This window comes from Bos mutus, chromosome 23 (assembly GCF_027580195.1).
Source record: "Bos mutus isolate GX-2022 chromosome 23, NWIPB_WYAK_1.1, whole genome shotgun sequence".
Lineage (NCBI taxonomy): Eukaryota > Metazoa > Chordata > Mammalia > Artiodactyla > Bovidae > Bos > Bos mutus.
This window is the reverse complement of record NC_091639.1, coordinates 46,092,071-46,109,301: the sequence shown is the minus strand read 5'-3', so window position 1 is coordinate 46,109,301 and position 17,231 is coordinate 46,092,071. Positions and strand designations below refer to the sequence as shown.

General features: G+C 41.9%; 1 protein-coding gene across 21 annotated transcripts in view; it reads left to right on the top strand.

Moving 5' to 3' along the window:
• Positions 1–16,152, top strand: part of DST (dystonin) — a 516,386-nt gene extending 500,234 nt beyond the window's left edge. For 8 of the 21 annotated variants that reach the window (XM_070361379.1, XM_070361380.1, XM_070361377.1 and 5 more), the window contains 11 exons: positions 176–339; positions 1,455–1,617; positions 3,196–3,350; positions 3,522–3,596; positions 4,565–4,582; positions 7,431–7,548; positions 8,699–8,770; positions 9,710–9,909; positions 10,498–10,608; positions 13,819–13,942; positions 15,148–16,152. In XM_070361379.1, coding sequence (XP_070217480.1) covers positions 176–339; positions 1,455–1,617; positions 3,196–3,350; positions 3,522–3,596; positions 4,565–4,582; positions 7,431–7,548; positions 8,699–8,770; positions 9,710–9,909; positions 10,498–10,608; positions 13,819–13,942; positions 15,148–15,410 — 1,463 coding nt within the window. In that variant the 3' untranslated portion in view covers positions 15,411–16,152. The remainder of the gene's footprint in view (positions 1–175; positions 340–1,454; positions 1,618–3,195; positions 3,351–3,521; positions 3,597–4,564; positions 4,583–7,430; positions 7,549–8,698; positions 8,771–9,709; positions 9,910–10,497; positions 10,609–13,818; positions 13,943–15,147) is intronic. The other 13 variants (XM_070361383.1, XM_070361381.1, XM_070361393.1 and 10 more) reach the window with 4 other exon arrangements.
• Positions 16,153–17,231: the final 1,079 nt, after the last annotated feature.

Genomic DNA, 17,231 nt, shown 5'->3' with positions numbered 1-17,231 from the left:
GTTAAGTAAAACGCACTTGGACCCTGATACCGCACTTCACCTCAATCAGAGTTTCTACTCGTCACAGTCAGTAGGGAACTTGATTCACTCTGAATGAGGAGCAGGAGAGGTCAGACCTTAACACCTTCCAGAACCCTGGAGACTTTGCCATCCTAATCAAGTTGTGTTTTAACAGGTAAACGCCTCCCAGCCCCAAGCTTCTATCCTTCTGGATCACAGACGCAAATTGAAACCAAAAATCCCAGGGTCAACTTACTGGTGAGCAAGTGGCAGCAAGTCTGGCTTCTCGCCTTAGAGAGGAGGCGGAAGCTGAACGACGCCTTGGACAGGCTGGAGGAGGTGAGGGGCTCGTGTGGGCATACTGGCATTTGCCCCCATTCACCAGGACGCAGTGCCAACGTCTTGGGTTTTTTCAACATTTCTGGTAATAGATAAACTCTTGATGTCAGAGTGCATATTTTATTAATATTTCTGAAATTAATGCCGCAAGTATGAATGTTTTTATGGCGAAAAAACCCCTGATAGATGGGCTTTGGATTTAAGGGATCAAAGTCAAAAACAGATACATTGTAACATAATCAAAAGCTGCCGCCTCAGGTATAGGTCTGGTTTGACACATTTGCTGGCAGCATCACCTAGCAACTGTAATCATTTATAATGCAGATCTTTTAATTATACATACTCTGATCTGAGGCTCTTAGAGTTTCAGATTCTGGAGCTGGTGAATGTTTAAAAGGTGGGAGTTGAGAGCGCCTGGTGGCGGAGAGCCCGAGGGGTTAAATGGGTCGTGCTGAGCTGGGCCTGCTCCCCAGGGGCACAGAGAATGAGTTTGCTGTACCAAAAAATTTCCTTTTGACATTTTGAGTTTTGTTTCTTCTGCTAAGTACAGAACAGAACAGTGGCAGTAATGAAATAAACTTTACAGGGTAAGCATTGAGGCCCCCTTTGCAAGACAATGTCTCTCTTGGAAAGAACGATGTGTGTGTAGTCTAGATGACCATCAAAAATAGCATTAATCATATTGTGTAAGATAGAATTCTTGTCATCTAGAGCAGCAGTCCCCAACCTTTTTGGCACCAGGGATCAATTTCGTGGAAGAGAATTTCCACAGACCGGGGGTGGGGTTGGGGAGGGGGGTGGTTTCAGAATGATTCAAGCACGTTACATTCCTTGTGCACTTGATTTCTGTTATTATTGCACAAGCTCCACCTTAGCTCATCAAGCAGTGGATCCCAGAGACTGGGGGACCCTTGAATCTAGAGGGTCATTAAAAATAATGGTAATTCATATTATATAAGATACAATTTTTTTTTCTAGAGGACCATTAAAAATAACGTTCATATCATATAAGATAAAATTTTTGTTGTCTAGAGGATCGTTAGGAATCACACTCATGTTGTATATGTAATTTGAGCACAGTAGTCACTCAGCCAAATGCCTCTTGCCCTTTTCAGCTTAGAGAATTTGCCAACTTTGACTTTGATGTCTGGCGCAAAAAGTACATGCGCTGGATGAACCACAAGAAATCTCGAGTGATGGACTTTTTCAGGAGGATAGATAAAGATCAAGATGGGAAAATAACCCGACAAGAGTTTATTGACGGAATCCTTTCCTCAAGTAAGTCCCAAGTGAGGTGGCCAGAATGAATGTAGTTTTTTTTAAGAAAATGAGCACAGTTTAAGTTTTGGAGCCAGGAATCTTGTGTTATTTATAAGTAATTAGCATCACATTTAAATTTGGCTTTAAAGTCATTGCCCTCAAAAAACCAAAAAACCGTTCTTGGTTAAAATGTATGGCTTTGGAGGCAGGCACACTTACTAATTGTGTCACCACAGATAAATGGCGGTGGGTAAGCAGGTTGATAATTTTTAATTCTTAGATTGTGTTGCCTGACATAGAATGGGCAGTCAGTAAATGCAAAGCATCCCTCTTTTCTGTTGTAGTTCACATTCTAATCTGATATTGTCATTAGTAGGAAATTACAAGGCTATAGAAATTCTTAAAGTACGTGACCCCTTCTTGTTGACAAAATTAGTTTGATCCTGTGTTTGTGATTTCTTTGGCGGAGGTTACCGGAAACCATTCTCAAAGTAAATTTCATGTAAATTATTCCATAAGTGGTACTTGAACCATATGAAATTTGCTAATCTTAAATAGCTTTTAGCCTAGACAAATAGCCACTTCAAAGGATTCAAGTAGTAAATAAGGGTAAATTTAGGCCACATATCTAGTGATTGTGCTTATGTTACATAAATCAGGTTTTTCTCTTTTTAAAGATTTTATTATATTTGATCATGCTAATCATTTAACTGGCCACACTATAATTCAGATGTACAACCAAGAGTGTCTCAAGGCAGAATTAACAAGTTAGTGCCACTTACTTTTTTTTTAAGACTTAAAGGGGACTTCCCTGGTGGTGCATTGGCTAAAACTCTGCACTTCCGCTGCAGTGGTCATGGATTCAATTCCTCGTCAGGGAACTAAGATCCTCCAAAGGACCCACACAAGGAGGCAAAAACAAAAAAACCCACACAAATCTTTTTTGTAAAATGTTATTATAGGTGGAAGGTCTTATCAGCTTTCATTGGGAGTAGAGTGTACTGAGAATATCTTAATTATCAGTTGTATGTGGAATCTAAACAAAAAGTCGGACTCATAGAAACAGGGCAGGAAAGTGTTTGGCCGGGAGGTGGGGGAGAGGCTGGTATGAGGGTACAAATTTCCAGATATAAAATTAATAAGGCCTGAAAATGTAATGTATGACTATGGTTTATATATGTATATAAATATGTTTGGTTATATATGTATAACATACGTATGTATATGTATATATACATGTGTGTATATATATATATGACATGTATATATGTGTATATATATACACACACACATATATATACATATGTATGTGTATATATGTATACATTATATATACATATATATATATATGACATGGTGACTATGATTGATAACATGTATAGATTGGAATTTGCTGAAAGAGTGAAACTTACTCTTACCAAAAAAAAATTGCAAAAGGTAAATATGTTAGGTGATGGATGTGTTAACTAGATGAGAGGAATCCCTCCACAGTGTACATATATCACATTATTATGGTTGCACCTTAAATATCTTGCAGTTTCATTTGTCAGTGATTCCCTCAATAATGCTACTTACTATTGTTTTGAAACTGTTAAGAGTTCCCTACCAGCCGCCTGGAGATGAGTGCAGTTGCAGACATCTTCGACAGAGATGGAGACGGGTACATCGACTACTATGAATTTGTAGCTGCCCTTCACCCAAATAAGGATGCATACAAACCCATCACTGATGCTGACAAAATCGAAGATGAGGTACTGCTTACCTTTATACTGTGTGCAGAGGTCACCTCATGTTCTGCCCAGATACCCTGCACGATTGATGCTGCAGCTTTATTTCCACGTTTCGTTGTTACATAACGGTTTTAAGGATGCCACGATGTAATATTAACATTAGAGTGACTATTTTATCATTGCTTTTGGCAGGTGACAAGGCAGGTAGCTAAGTGCAAATGTGCAAAACGATTCCAGGTTGAACAGATTGGAGATAACAAATACAGGGTAAGTTTCCAAAATAGCTGTGCGGTCTGCTTAAAGGATGAGAATTAAACATGTGATCTGCATTGCTTCCCAGGAGTGCCAATGACTTATTTTTACCATCTATCAAAGGGTACTGGTATGTGAAATTCCAGCTTTTGTAACTTTAAATGATATAAAGGTAGCTTGTTGTATATTAGGACATATCTTTGACATGTACAGGATGTCCATTCAAGGAGAAAAATATTCAGAGGAAAACACATCTTGTATATTTAGATTGCTTTATATTACTTTATAATCTATTATGATCAGAGGTAAGTTTTCATACCTTCAGTAACAAAACTATTCCAAGCCAGGAAGCAAAGTTAAAATGTTGACTCGTTTTTATAAATGTGAGAAAGAGGCAGTGTTGTCCTCTGATGCAGAAATTTTTTTTTTTAATTTAAATCTCAATAATTCAGTTCACCTTCTTTCAAAACAATTACTTGAAAGCACTTGTGACTTAGTCACACTTTCTCTATCATTTTTTTCTCTTTTTTTGAACATCTCTTATTTGTAGTAGCTAGATAGGAAATGTGCTGGTTTCCCTCCTATAGTCTGTTACTTATAAATGAAACAGTATTCATTTTGTTTTTGTATTTCTACATTGAAAAACATTCATCTATTGGGCTGGCCAAAAAGCTTGTTCACATTTTTCCAGACGATGGCACCGAAAAACCCAAATGAACTTTTTAGCCAACCCAGTATACGTTTGAATTTTTACCTTAAATTTGAAACCCAAAGACTTTCCAAAAAACTTGCATGGAAAATTTTCTGATTATTTGGTTTGAAGTTGGGAAAAATGGGTACCTGCACATCTCTAACCTAGATACTATATCCAGAATCCCAAAGTGTGAGAGAGAGGGTGTGTGTGTGTGTTTTCTGGAGTCATATGAAAAGTTTCCTATTGAACTAATTGTGTCTTTCTTCCATTTTCTCATTTTTTTTATCAGTTCTTCCTGGGAAATCAGGTATAAACCAGTGGAATGTATTCTCCAGTTCCCAATGGTTTTTTTTTAACTTTAATTCATAGTCATTAAAGCTTGCCCTGGCCCATCTTTCCCATGCTGTCCCCCTAGCGGCTACATTGTTGGTTGGCGTGGTGTTTCTGTCAGCGCTATAAGGGTCCTCGATCCAGGACTCCTTTCTGCTTTGTGTCTCAAATGAGGAGATTACCTTCAAGCACACCAGATAATCAGTTGTAGTCAGGCTAGGCACAGGGTTGAGTGCAGTTTTCAGCCCTATCTTTGATAATGCTGTTCCCACCTGTCACACGCAACTGCCCATTGCAGCACAAACTTGACTGTTGACAATCTCCGTGTGGTCTTGGTGCTTGGCCATTGAGGAGGAGGTTGCTCTGATGAGGGCAGTGAGAATAGGGCCAGCCTCTGGCAGTGACCCGGGAGGACAGCTCAGAGTGGTCAGCACGGCACTCGGCCTCAGTGATGGTTTTCTCCAGAGCAGCCGCCATCCGTGTGCCCTGGTCCATCGAGTTCGGGCTTTGCGTTCTGGGTAAAGTGTCGCTCTGACGGTCCTAAATGATACAAATCCCCGTGAGGAGCTGTTTCTCTTGTGACTTGACGAAATCCTAGCCGTGCTTATGCCTGTTTTGCCCTCAGATTTAAGTCAGAATATTATAACTAAAGACAGAGAAATCATATTTTAATTTAAACAAGGAAAGTTGTTTTTTTTTTTAACTCTGTGCTTTTGAAAACAGGCATGCTATTTGTGACACCTGACCATTTGTGTGTGCCCAGTTGCTTCAGTAGTGTCTGACCCTACACCACCTCGCGGACGGCAGCCCAGCAGGCTCCTCTGTCCATGGGATTCCCCCGGCAAGGCTCCTGCAGTGCACTGCCATGCCCTCCTCCAGGGGATCTGGCCGTATTACAGATACTACTCTCCTCCTCAGTTTCTAAGTCAGATTAGATCTTAAGTTTCAAACTACCAAGTATCATTTACTTGGAAGCAAATTATTTTTTCAAATAACATTTTAAAGTCATTTTGAATAGATGTTTTGAAACCTTCCATTGGTTTGCCTAAGAAGTTACTTTCCCTTTCTTGTTATTTTCTAAGTTAGTAATTGTGACAGCATCTTTTATTTTTGGAAAGGATGAAATGACCCCAAAGGTTTAAGTCACTGAAAATACAAACAACAACATTATGTATTTTTCAATTTAGCTGTTGAAAAAAATCAGGGAAATTCTAAAGACATTGGTACCTGTCAGAGAATGCCATCTCAAAATTTAAACTTATTCATATTTAGTATGATGGAAATAAATTGAAATATCATCCCTATAAAATAAATATTTTATATTATTTATATGTGATATAAATATTTACCTATATCCTTAAAGCTTGTTTTCAATGTAATCTTGGACCAAAAGTGTATGTATGGTCTGATTATCTGGTTCCTTAAGGGTAATTTTCTTTGAATCCCCTCCTTTTCCTTTGCTTATTAGCAGCACCAAATTTTTTCTAACAAATTAAATATGTGTTTTGATTTTTAAATTTTAATTTACAATTCACTAGCAGGTTCAGTTACAGGAGAGTTGAAATCTCAAGGCTTAAAAACCATTTTAGAAAAAGCAATGTAAAAAGGTTTGATGTGACTATCTTGAGTCCCACTGGTACATTTTACATACTTTCTGGATCCTTCTGAGTTTCAGGGTCTGGGATGGTTGGCTTTGTTCTAGTGTTCTCTTCCTGAAACTCAGCGTTAAAATTTATGAAAAGCAGCAAATTGTTTCTACTTCAAGTTTTTCTATTTATCTTTCATGAGCCCAGACAAATAGTCACAATTGTATGTTCCCTGCCTTAAAAAGAAGCTCTTTATGTCAACTTGACTGTTGATTTTGCTATGGTATCCGCCAGGTTGGCAACCATGAAATTCAGTCTGGTGGTTTTTGTAAGTTGGTCATGAGCTTGTTAGAAATGATTTAAGGGTATAAAATCATTTCTCATGGGCTTTCATAGTAAATCAACCTTATGATCAGAAACTGCCTGCAGTCTACTTGTATATTCAAGAGTTGAAGAATTTGTAGCATATCTGAGTGATCAGAGATCCACTGAAAGAGCAGGAAAAGACAAATGCTTCTCAGTGTCAGCAATTTTGATGCATACAGCTTTAAAGAAGGCCTTTTAGATTTAAAAGCTGTATCATTCCTAATGTGTCAGTGTCTGTCCAATATGACAGTAATCTAAAATGGCATGTTAATCCAGCCTTTAACAAATTAGCCTACCAGATCATTAGTGATGCAGAAATTTTATTTAACTGTGAAATTTTTATTAGTCACGATCATTTATTGTCTCTTTTGCTAAGTCAGAATTGCTTAGAGAAAGCAGATGAGTTTATGAACATTTCTGCCACAGATTTCCAACAGCTTTAGGTGTAAGATGAAGTTTTCATGAAGAAGAATCAGAGTTTATTAAATTTTCTTTAGGATCATGTTACCTCCTGGAACCCCCAGGAGACTGGATCAGTGCTTATTTTCATGGCTGTGTTTACTCTCTAGAAACATTTTTCAATTACTTCCTTACTAATGTTGTTTCTGTCATAAGTGAGAAAAATCATTTTTAGAAGAAAGCTTCAGGATTACACGTGATAACCTTCGTCATCTTTTTTCACCCTATTTCCTCTGGGCTAAATCAGCATGCAGCCGTCTAACGCAGATCATGACAAACCCCTCTCTGAGATTTTACTAATCGCTGCGAACTAAGCAAGAAGTTAGAGTTGGTTGCTTATAGCAGATCGCACTTCCTGCCTTGGTTGAGATTTACTCTGGACAATTAGAGGGTCTTCTTTCTTTCCCTTCCCAGTTTGGAGACTCCCAGCAACTTCGGCTCGTCCGCATCCTGCGCAGCACCGTGATGGTTCGCGTTGGAGGTGGATGGATGGCGCTCGATGAGTTCCTAGTGAAAAACGACCCTTGCAGGGGTAAGGAGACGCTTACCATCAGGGTAGTCACCCCGTGCAAGTATGTCCATCCTGTGTTATTTTCCAGCATCAAAAACATACTGGGGTGTACACCTGAATCTATCACAGCATTGTTCATCAACTCTGCTCCAGTGTATCAAGTAAAACTATACTCCCAGTACATAAAGTCAAACGTTTTTTAAAAAGTTAGCTAATTACTGAGGCTCATTTTGGTCATATATTATTGGGTTGGCTAAAAAGTTCTCTTGGGTTTGCCCATAAGATATTACGGAAAAACCCAAATGAACTTTTTGGCCAGCCCAATATGATGAATGTTCACATTGGTCTGTCAGCCTGAAGTTCCCAAAGAACTTGGGGCAGTTGTGTAAACTGTGTTCCTTGCTCTTGTTTTTTTTTTTTTTTTTTTTCTTTTCCACTTTTCCTGGATAGCTAGGAGACTGGGGGATGGGAAACACTAGAATGTATTTTTCTGTATGAGACACCCCACCATCTGCAGTTTTCAGAATGAGCGATTCTACCAGCCAAGGACAGGATTTCCTCTGTCATTGAAAAGCAAAGTAAGAGGAAAGAAAACCGAGTGATGAAGATTGAAGATAGTGTACAGGAGAAGTTTGAAAGCAAAAGTGTTTCTGAAATTAGGGGGAGGTGAGGAAAGCAGTATTGAAAAAAATGTTTAAACAATAAGCTCCTGATTTGACTCTGAATTTTGAAGTTACAGATCAGCGCCCTAAGAAGGTGCGCACACACCGCACCATAGCACTCAGGCGGGTGGGACTGGGCTCGGGTGGCCAGTCCGCGGGCCTCCCTGCTGGCCACCGTGGGTGATGACGCCTAAAGGAGTGAAGTAAAAGCAAAGGCGCCCTTTTGTTTTGTATTTGGAAACAGTGCAGCCTAAGGTAGCACAGCTCCACTTATGAAACAAGGGAGAAGGCAGAGTGCTCTGTGCGGTTGCCTGAGAAAGGCAGCTTGCCTGGGGCAGGGTCTTCAGGTGCGGTTTTCCTCCCGAGTCAGCCCTGTGCGTGCTTCTCTTCTAAACTGTGCACCAAGGCCCGACCTGAGAAGCCTTGGCGTAGTCGACCACTGTGCTGTGTTTCTTCTTCTGCTAACAGTTCTCTTGAATGTGATTGATATCCTGTGTCATTTCTTCTAGTTCATCATCATGGGAGTAAAATGTTACGCTCGGAATCAAACTCTTCAATCACTACTACTCAGCCTACTATAGGTTGGCGACCCCTCTCTTTGCCTCTCCCCTCTGGCCTCTCCTCTTTCCTCCTTTGACATTCTTGCTTTCGTTGTTTGTTTTCAAATAACGCGCTTCATCCATCACGTATGGCTTAACTCACATCCAACTGAGCTGGTGCTTCCAAATTGAAACTCTCGACATTGGACGCCCTTCCAGTGTTGCAGACGCAGGGGTTGTGTCTGTGATCAAACACAGGCCAATGCCCCACACGCGAGGCTCTGGCGGCGCCTCAAGAGCGCGTGCACACGTGTCAGTCTGAGTGTTGAATCACAGATGACCTCCCAGATCCTCCGGTCTGGCGTTTGTTATTTTGCATGTTGTAAAACCAGGTTTTTAAGGCATAAAATAAAAATACCAGCCGCCTTCTTGAAAGTGAAAAACCCGAAAGTTTATGTGTTGTCATCATGATTAATAACCCATCTCTCATTCTGTATAACTGTTCAATTAATCCTGATGGTGAAATATTGGTCTCAATCTCCTGGCCTCAGTAGTACCTACAAAAGCCATAGTCCCTGCCTCCCTGGTCCCCTTGGGGTGGGGATGGCATAGGGAAACACTGCAGGCATCAGTAGCGGGTGGATTAACGGTATTTGAGCATGAGCTTGTCATTTTCATGCTGACTCTCTCTTTAATAGTGGTTCCTCTTGCTCTGGTGTCTAGTGTTAGAATAAGCACACTTTTATTTTTATCTTCCCCCAACTTACTTGTATCTAAAAGGAATGCATTGTAAAGGAATGCATTTGACTTTTTGTGATGCTGAGTGGGAGTTGGCATGGCAAAAAGGTGTTCTTGCAATCCTCCACGTGGTCTGTGGTGCCCGGTGGCGATTTTTCCCCTCACATACTGAGCCCCTGTTTTTTGTTTTTTTTTTCCCTTCCTTTCTTGTGTGTGTGCCTTCTCACGTGTTCCACCATCCAGCAAAAGGAAGGACGAACATGGAACTGCGGGAGAAGTTCATCTTGGCGGATGGAGCCACTCAGGGCATGGCTGCCTTCCGGCCGCGGGGCCGGAGATCAAGGCCCTCATCCCGGGCGGCCTCGCCCAGTCGGTCCACGTCCGTGTCCGGTCAGGCCGGCCAGGCCGCCTCCCCGCAGGTCCCTGCCAGCAGCACGCCTAAGGTAGGACGCGTTTTCTTCTCCTCCACACTCCCCGTCTAGAGCAGCAGTCCCAGCCTCTGGGATCTAATGTCTGATGTTCTGTGGTGAAGCTGCTATAATAATAAATAGGAATAAAGTATGCAATTCATGTAACGCTCTTGAGTCATCCCCAGACCAATCCCTGGTGCCAGAAAAGGTTGGGGACTGCTGTGCTAGAGTCTGCTTTTCAGTGTTTGGGGTTCCTAGAATTTGCAGGACCAGCTTTCTCCAGATGTGTCCCTTATCACAATATGGAAGATGCAGGATTAAATATATGTGTGTGGGTGTGTGTGGGTGTGTGTGGGTGTGTGTGTGTATTTTTTTTTGGTATGCCTTTGCCTTGTGGCCCATATAGAGACAATCTGTTTGGAGACTTTGATACCTTTTAGACTGCATTTTCTTTTTAAAGCTTCATTCATGTTTTTGGTGTGTATGATTTGCCATCAGGCCTTTCCATGTGTTTTTAATGACGATCATTCTTACTGCGAAATGAGTAGCTGTGACTCTCTTTCCGTGGCTTTGCTTTTTATCTGCCATCCTTCACGTTTGATTTGCCATTGTTCCATACAGATTCTCCATCCTTTAACACGCAATTATGGTAAACCCTGGTTGACAAACAGCAAGGTGTCAACTCCCTGTAAACCAGCCGAGTGCCCTGACCTTCCCGTGTCATCTCCAGAGGTATCGTAAGGCCCCAGATTCCAGCCTAACAGCTGCCTTTAACTGACTATCACTTACTAGCCCTGCTGCACCTCCCCCTTGATAGCTGCACTTTTGACAATATTGTGTCTTTTTAAACACTTCTTTGTAGTAAGTCTCAACCCAGCATTTCTAGGCAGACACAAGAGTAAGGGGTCAAACAGAAAAGACGGCTTGTAGCTCCTTAACCTTGCCACCACTGCGGGCTCTTTATCGCTTCTGCTTTTTGTTCTCTTGCTCATACTTCTGCTTTTCTCCCCTGGGAGAGTGAAATACAGGAGACTATACCCAGACCTGAGTCCAGTTTCTTTTCAAGCTGATGGTTTCCTTCTGCTTCTAGACATAATTTCAGCAAGAAATACTATAATCCTTTTTGGGAGAGAGTGAAAGGCAGTGTTATTTGCAAGAGAATCCCTTAAAAGAATGTGGATTGAGTGTTCTCTCTGGGCAAGGTCCTTCTGACTGTCTGGTATGTTGCGTCTGTCCAAGAACACTGGGTGGTTGGGACGTAGCCTTTTAGTCATCAGTGCCGGAGGTCAGGGGCTAAGGTAGGCACAAAGTTATCTCTCTTTCTCAAAAGGTGTATGTCTTTATTAGACTTGATGATTTTTAGTCAGTGTGCTCTTTTTTAAATGACATGCTCTATGGGGATAAGATATTTAGGTGATATAAGATTTGCCAAGATTAACTCCTATATCAGATCATTTATGTTCAACTGGAAGTCAACCATACGTCTTTTAAAGAAACTTCTCTGTAAAATGATAAACATAGGCACATATTTGACCAGAATCACAAGAATTGGGTGGGAGAGAATCTCTAAATAACTCTTCCTGAAACCAAGGAGGCATTTCATATTAAAGGCAAGGACTCTTGGATGCAAGTAACTTAGTACCACTCAAAACCCTTTTATGCTTTTCCAAAACTCTTTCTTACGTATTATTTAACCCTCACACTCATAATGAGAGGCAGGCAGAGGAAATATCATTGCCCTCCTGAGACCGGAATGACGTAAATGGAAATTGCTGATGGAGGTAGAATCAGGCACAAACCAGTCCTCATCCCCAGCCCCTCGTCCCTCTCCCTTCCCCCGAGTGAGCAATGTTGTTTAGTATCACATGTTCTGTCTCGAGGTGTCACTTCTGATGGATCTGTTGTGGCCAGAACTGAAAGCAGAGGAGGGAACCTTACGTGAGATGTTTGTTTTAAATATTTAGGGCTTATGAATGGATAAGAGAGCTGTGGTACATATACACAACGGAGTATTACTCAGCCATTAAAAAGAATACATTTGAATCAGTTCTAATGAGGTGGATGAAACTGGAGCCTATTATACAGAGTGAAGTAAGCCAGAAAGAAAAACACCAGTACAGTATACTAACGCATATATATGGAATTTAGAAAGATGGTAACAATAACCCTGTGTACGAGACAGCAAAAGAGACACTGATGTATAGATCAGTCTTATGGACTCTGTGGAAGAGGGAGAGGGTGGGGAGATTTGGGAGAATGGCATTGAAACATGTATAGTATCATGTATGAAACAAGTCGCCAGTCCAGGTTCGATGCACGATACTGGATGCTTGGGGCTGGTGCACTGGGATGACCCAGAGGGAGGGTATGGGGAGGGAGGAGGGAGGAGGGTTCAGGATGGGGAACACAGGTATACCTGTGGCGGATTCATTTCGCTATTTGGCAAAACTAATACAATATTGTAAAGTTTAAAAATAAAATAAAATCAAAAATAAATAAATAAATATTGAGGGCTGTGCTACTCCGTTAGTTCAAGTTTTTAAAAAATGGAAACCACCCCCCCACCCAAATTAAAGTCTTTAGGTAATAGAAAACTAGGTATGATTTCAAGTAGCCTCATGAGACAAAACAACAGTATCCTTCCGTGGAGGGGTCTTTCAGAGGACTGAGTAGCTTTGTGATCATAAAATCAAGCGCGTCAAGGCACCTGACGAGTGCTTTTGGTGTTCCGGGGGCAGGAACTGTCACCTCGCATAATATGTTTCATCACCTGCGAGTCCTCAGTCTCTCTTGCGTTGCTGAGATTCTCAGTTAGGGATTTAGCTGAAGCAGAGCTGTCAGACTTCATTTGGGGAAGTTACTGCCCTCCTCAAGCCCTCCTCTTTCATGTCTGTGAAAAAGTGATTAGGTAAGTGTGAGGATTGGTTGTGGTTAGATGTGTGATAATATTTTGAACACTCAAGTAATCTATATGAATTCTATTTACATTCTATACTTAAATGTATAGAGAGTATGTAAATGAATTATGAATATCACTAATATTAACAAATTGCAAGTCTGATGTATCAGGAGGTCTTACATGTGCTTTATTAAGCATTTAAAAGTATTTGATAAAGGAAAATTAATTTTAAAAAGCACATATAATTATATAGATTTATTTCCTCCAAACAGCTCCCTGACTGTGAGCTCATTGAGGGATGCGATATCCTTATACTTCTCAGGAGATTTGTTTTTTCTTTTTTTAACTTTGGGAGAATTTTCAAAATGTTGTCGTGATGAAGAAAAAGTGCAGTGATTTTAGACTTACAATAAAAATTTCATAGCTGTGATTGCTTGAACGCTTGTAAGAATTTTAAGAGAATCATCCCAAAATGGTGTAAGGTATCTTGTGTGTGAGGACCATAGAAAGTGACAGGGCCAAGGGATAAAAGTGACGTCTTACAGATTAATAAAGTGTCACTTTTGGGGGCCATTTTGTTGGTTTAAATGATGGCTGTCTAAGCATTTCTTATTTTCTTTCTGTTCTGTTTATTTCTGTCTTGGTCCCTAAAAGCCTTGCAAGCAGCAGATAATCCAAACACAATTTTTCAGAGCCCCATCTTCTCTCTGTACCATGTAATCACCATCCTCTTCTTTTGGCTGAACTCTGAACTCTGTGATATTCACTGACTGTCTGAGAGATACTAACATACTCACAGTTTGTTACCTCTATTTTCATATCTTATCTCCGACATGGACTCATCTCCTTTAGAGGGTTCCCTCTGAATGCAGGGAGAGAACAAGAAGTTCGTAGGTGGGAGCCCAGTGCCTTGTTAACCGGTAGGCTGTCCCCTCCACCTCTCAAGTGTCAGCGGAGGGTTCCCACAGCCTGCGAAGCGGTGTCGGTGGAGGATCATGGGACAAACGCAGTGTCTGAAATGTCTTTTTCCTGCTTAACCACAGGGGACACCGATACAGGGAAGCAAGCTCCGACTTCCGGGATACTTGTCAGGGAAAGGCTTCCACTCCGGGGAGGACAGTGGCTTGATCACCACCGCAGCTGCCAGAGTGCGGACCCAGTTTGCCGGTGAGTCTGGGGTGCTTCCTCCCTGATGTGATCTAAAGGTGGGAGTCCCGTTTCTTCCTAGTCAGGGAAGACGAACTGATGCTGCTGTGTGCTTCTGAAATGACAGGTGGTCCCAGTCATCCATTTAAGATAGGGGATCAATGAGCCAAGGGGAATAAGAGACTCAAAAATTCCCTTTCAGAAAGTACCAGAGAAAGATGAGAGAGTGACTGTGAAATCAAAGAAAAGCTACAACAGGATCTACCCTTTCAGGCCAGAAGGTCTGGCCTCCTTTGCTGCTTGATAATTGCACTGGGCTGTTTTGGGTGGTTGGAAGAGCCCGACCACTCTGGTTCTGACTCCAGGGTCCTGAGCACAACAAGCCTCAGTTCAGTTCAGTTCAGTCACTCAGTCGTATCCAACTCTTTGCAACCCCATGGACCACATCACGCCGGGCCTCCCTGTCCATCACCAACTCCCGGAGTTTACTTAAACTCATGTCCATTGAGTCAGTGATGCCATCCAACCATCTCATCCTCTGTCGTCCCCTTCTCCTCCCGCCTTCAATCTTACCCAGCCTCAGGGATTTTCCATTGAATCAGTTCTTCGCATCAGGTGCCCAAAGTATTGGAGTTTGAGCTTCAACATCAGTCCTTCCAATGAACACTCAAGGACTGATCTCCTTTAGGAAGGACTGGTTGGATTTCCTTGTGGTTCAAGGGACTCTCAAGAGTCTTTTCCAACACCACAGTTCAAAAGCAGCAATTCTTTGGCGCTCAGCTTTCTTTATAGCAAGCCTGAAGCTTCTTTAAACAAATTTTTTTGTCTTCCGTTCCCCTCTGCTTTGAATTCCTTATCTGCAGGTAAAACTTTGACCAAGTGCGTGCTGTGCATTTGCACTGCACACATCCCTAGGGCAGACCTGCCACACTTTGGAAAACACAGTCTCCAGTTCAATACATCTAATCCTTCCATCTGTGTCCAGTCAGTGGAATTCCTGTTTAAGTGGGATGGCTCCCAACCTCCACTTTGTGTGTGTATCCAGCTTTTTGTATATTTCATCCACTTAAGGGTCACAGCAAGGCCATAAAACCCACAGGTATTGCCTGAGCACCTCCTGGGTGTTCAGCAGACTGGCTGAGATTGAGTGTGGTGTTGAGCTTCGAGAACTGGTGGCAGGGGGCGCAGGAGGCAGGATGACCTGTCTCTGCCCTCTCTCTGCTCAGATCCCAGGAGGACGCCGAGCCGACCCGGGAGCCGGGCCGGCAGCAAAGCCGGCAGCCGGGCCAGCAGCCGCCGCGGCAGTGACGCCTCGGACTTCGACATCTCGGAGATCCAGTCCGCGGGCTCCGACGTGGAGACTGTCCCCCCAACACACAGGCCTACGCCCCGAGCAGGTTCTCGGCCGCCTGGAGCCAAGCCTTCCAAAATCCCCACGCCCCAGAGGAAATCACCTGCCAGCAAATTGGACAAGTCCTCCAAGAGATAGTGCAGTTGGTTCCGCCACGGCCCTTCCTGAAGCCTTTACTATTTAAGTCTGAGAGATGTAACATATGATGTAGAGATTATTGTGAAATATTGCAAGAGGTGAGTTTAAAAATTCTGCAGATGGCCTTATCTGTGTATTTGTCTTTTTCTTTCCTCTGTATGATTTTGGGTCAGATAGTCTGGGGTTGGACTCACACCCTCTGTGAGGCAGGAGAGAGTGTTTGACAGGCATAGAGGTTCCTACACTGAGCACACGGTACCTGAAGGTAAGTCCACAGCCTCCCGGCAGCCAGCCCTCCACTGGGCGCTAATGTGAAGGATACCTCATGACACGCCCCTGCTTCTCTGGAGACCCCGAAAAGCCAACAGACACCCCCAGGGATCTGTTCCGAGATGATGTCAGTGTGAACTGCGAGATGGGGGGCAGAAAGACAGACACACCCACCACGGTTCTTATCCTCCTGCTGACAGAACTCACAGGAGGTTCCTTTCCGCGCCTTCCCATGCTCTGAGACTCCCAGACTCTTGTGCATTTCTGCGCCCATGGCTTCACCTGAGGCCAGAGGCCACCTGGACCTGAGACCTAGTATCCTGTAAGAGTATCATCATAAAGTGCATTCATCTAAATGTGAGGTTTTCTTTTGCTTGAGTGGACAGTAGCGCCTGTACCATTGAACTCATTTTGTATCAAAGCAAGTTTGCTTGCGGAAAAGCTATGAAATAAAATATGTCCCTTAACTACATTGCTATGGAATTAATTTTTTTCCCCAGGGAAAAAAAAAACAAATCCGTGTATTTTTTTATGAGCAAATATCCATTTGGAGTGACCAAAAGAGACTTAAAAATGGGTTTATTTTGATTTTCTCATCTGAAATAATTATGTTCTGGTATTATATCTATATTTAATAAATATATACCTTTTAATTTATTATGTATACTCACATACTATAGAAAGATATTATTATAGTATGCATTTAATAAAACATATTCACATGAACATATGGAATAACTGATTCTTTAAGGTGAATTTTTTCCATTTATTTGTTTTAAATAAATGTTATATGGATGATCTCTCTTTAGTAACAATGTGATAGGCTAAGTTTGGGGGACAGAAACACAAGGATATAATATATAATGAACAAATGATAAAATAACAGTCATTCTACTTTTAATTCAAAAGTGCCAACCATGTGCCAGCCACTGTTGGTGACACTGAGCCTACAGGGTCCCCAGCCCTCTTCTCTTCAAAAGGGGAAAAGTTAAATCACTAAAAAACATGAACTGAAAGCAGGGAATGTATGACAAGGTAATATAGTTATATCCTTTTAGCCTGCGTACATTTAAGAATCAAATGGTAGAGTTGTATTTAAAATGGCATCAAATATGATTAGAAGGATAGCAAATGGTTCCTTTGGAACCATGACCAGTTATGACTTCCCTCGTGACATTGTCAATTTATTTCACAAGTGGGAGTGGTGGTGATCAGGTTCAAGGTGATAATCATGTTTTCCTCACGTGACCTTTATCACAGAGGACCTGGAATCTCCACGGACAGAAATTCAGTACTTCTTTCAGTGACAAAAACTTCTTTCTCAAAGCATGGGCCTCAAATGTGTGCCTTTGATGGGAAGCATAGTTCTAACCTAAGAGATCGTGTGTTATAATTCATGCATTTTGATTGTAAAAACGTCATCTGAGAAGGCAGTTGAAGTTGTTACTCCTTTGGTGCTTTGAATATGCTTACGTGTTCAGAGACAAATTTAAGAACATAATTTTATCTCAGCTCATTTGAATGCTGCCCCTGTTAAAGACCTAGGGATTT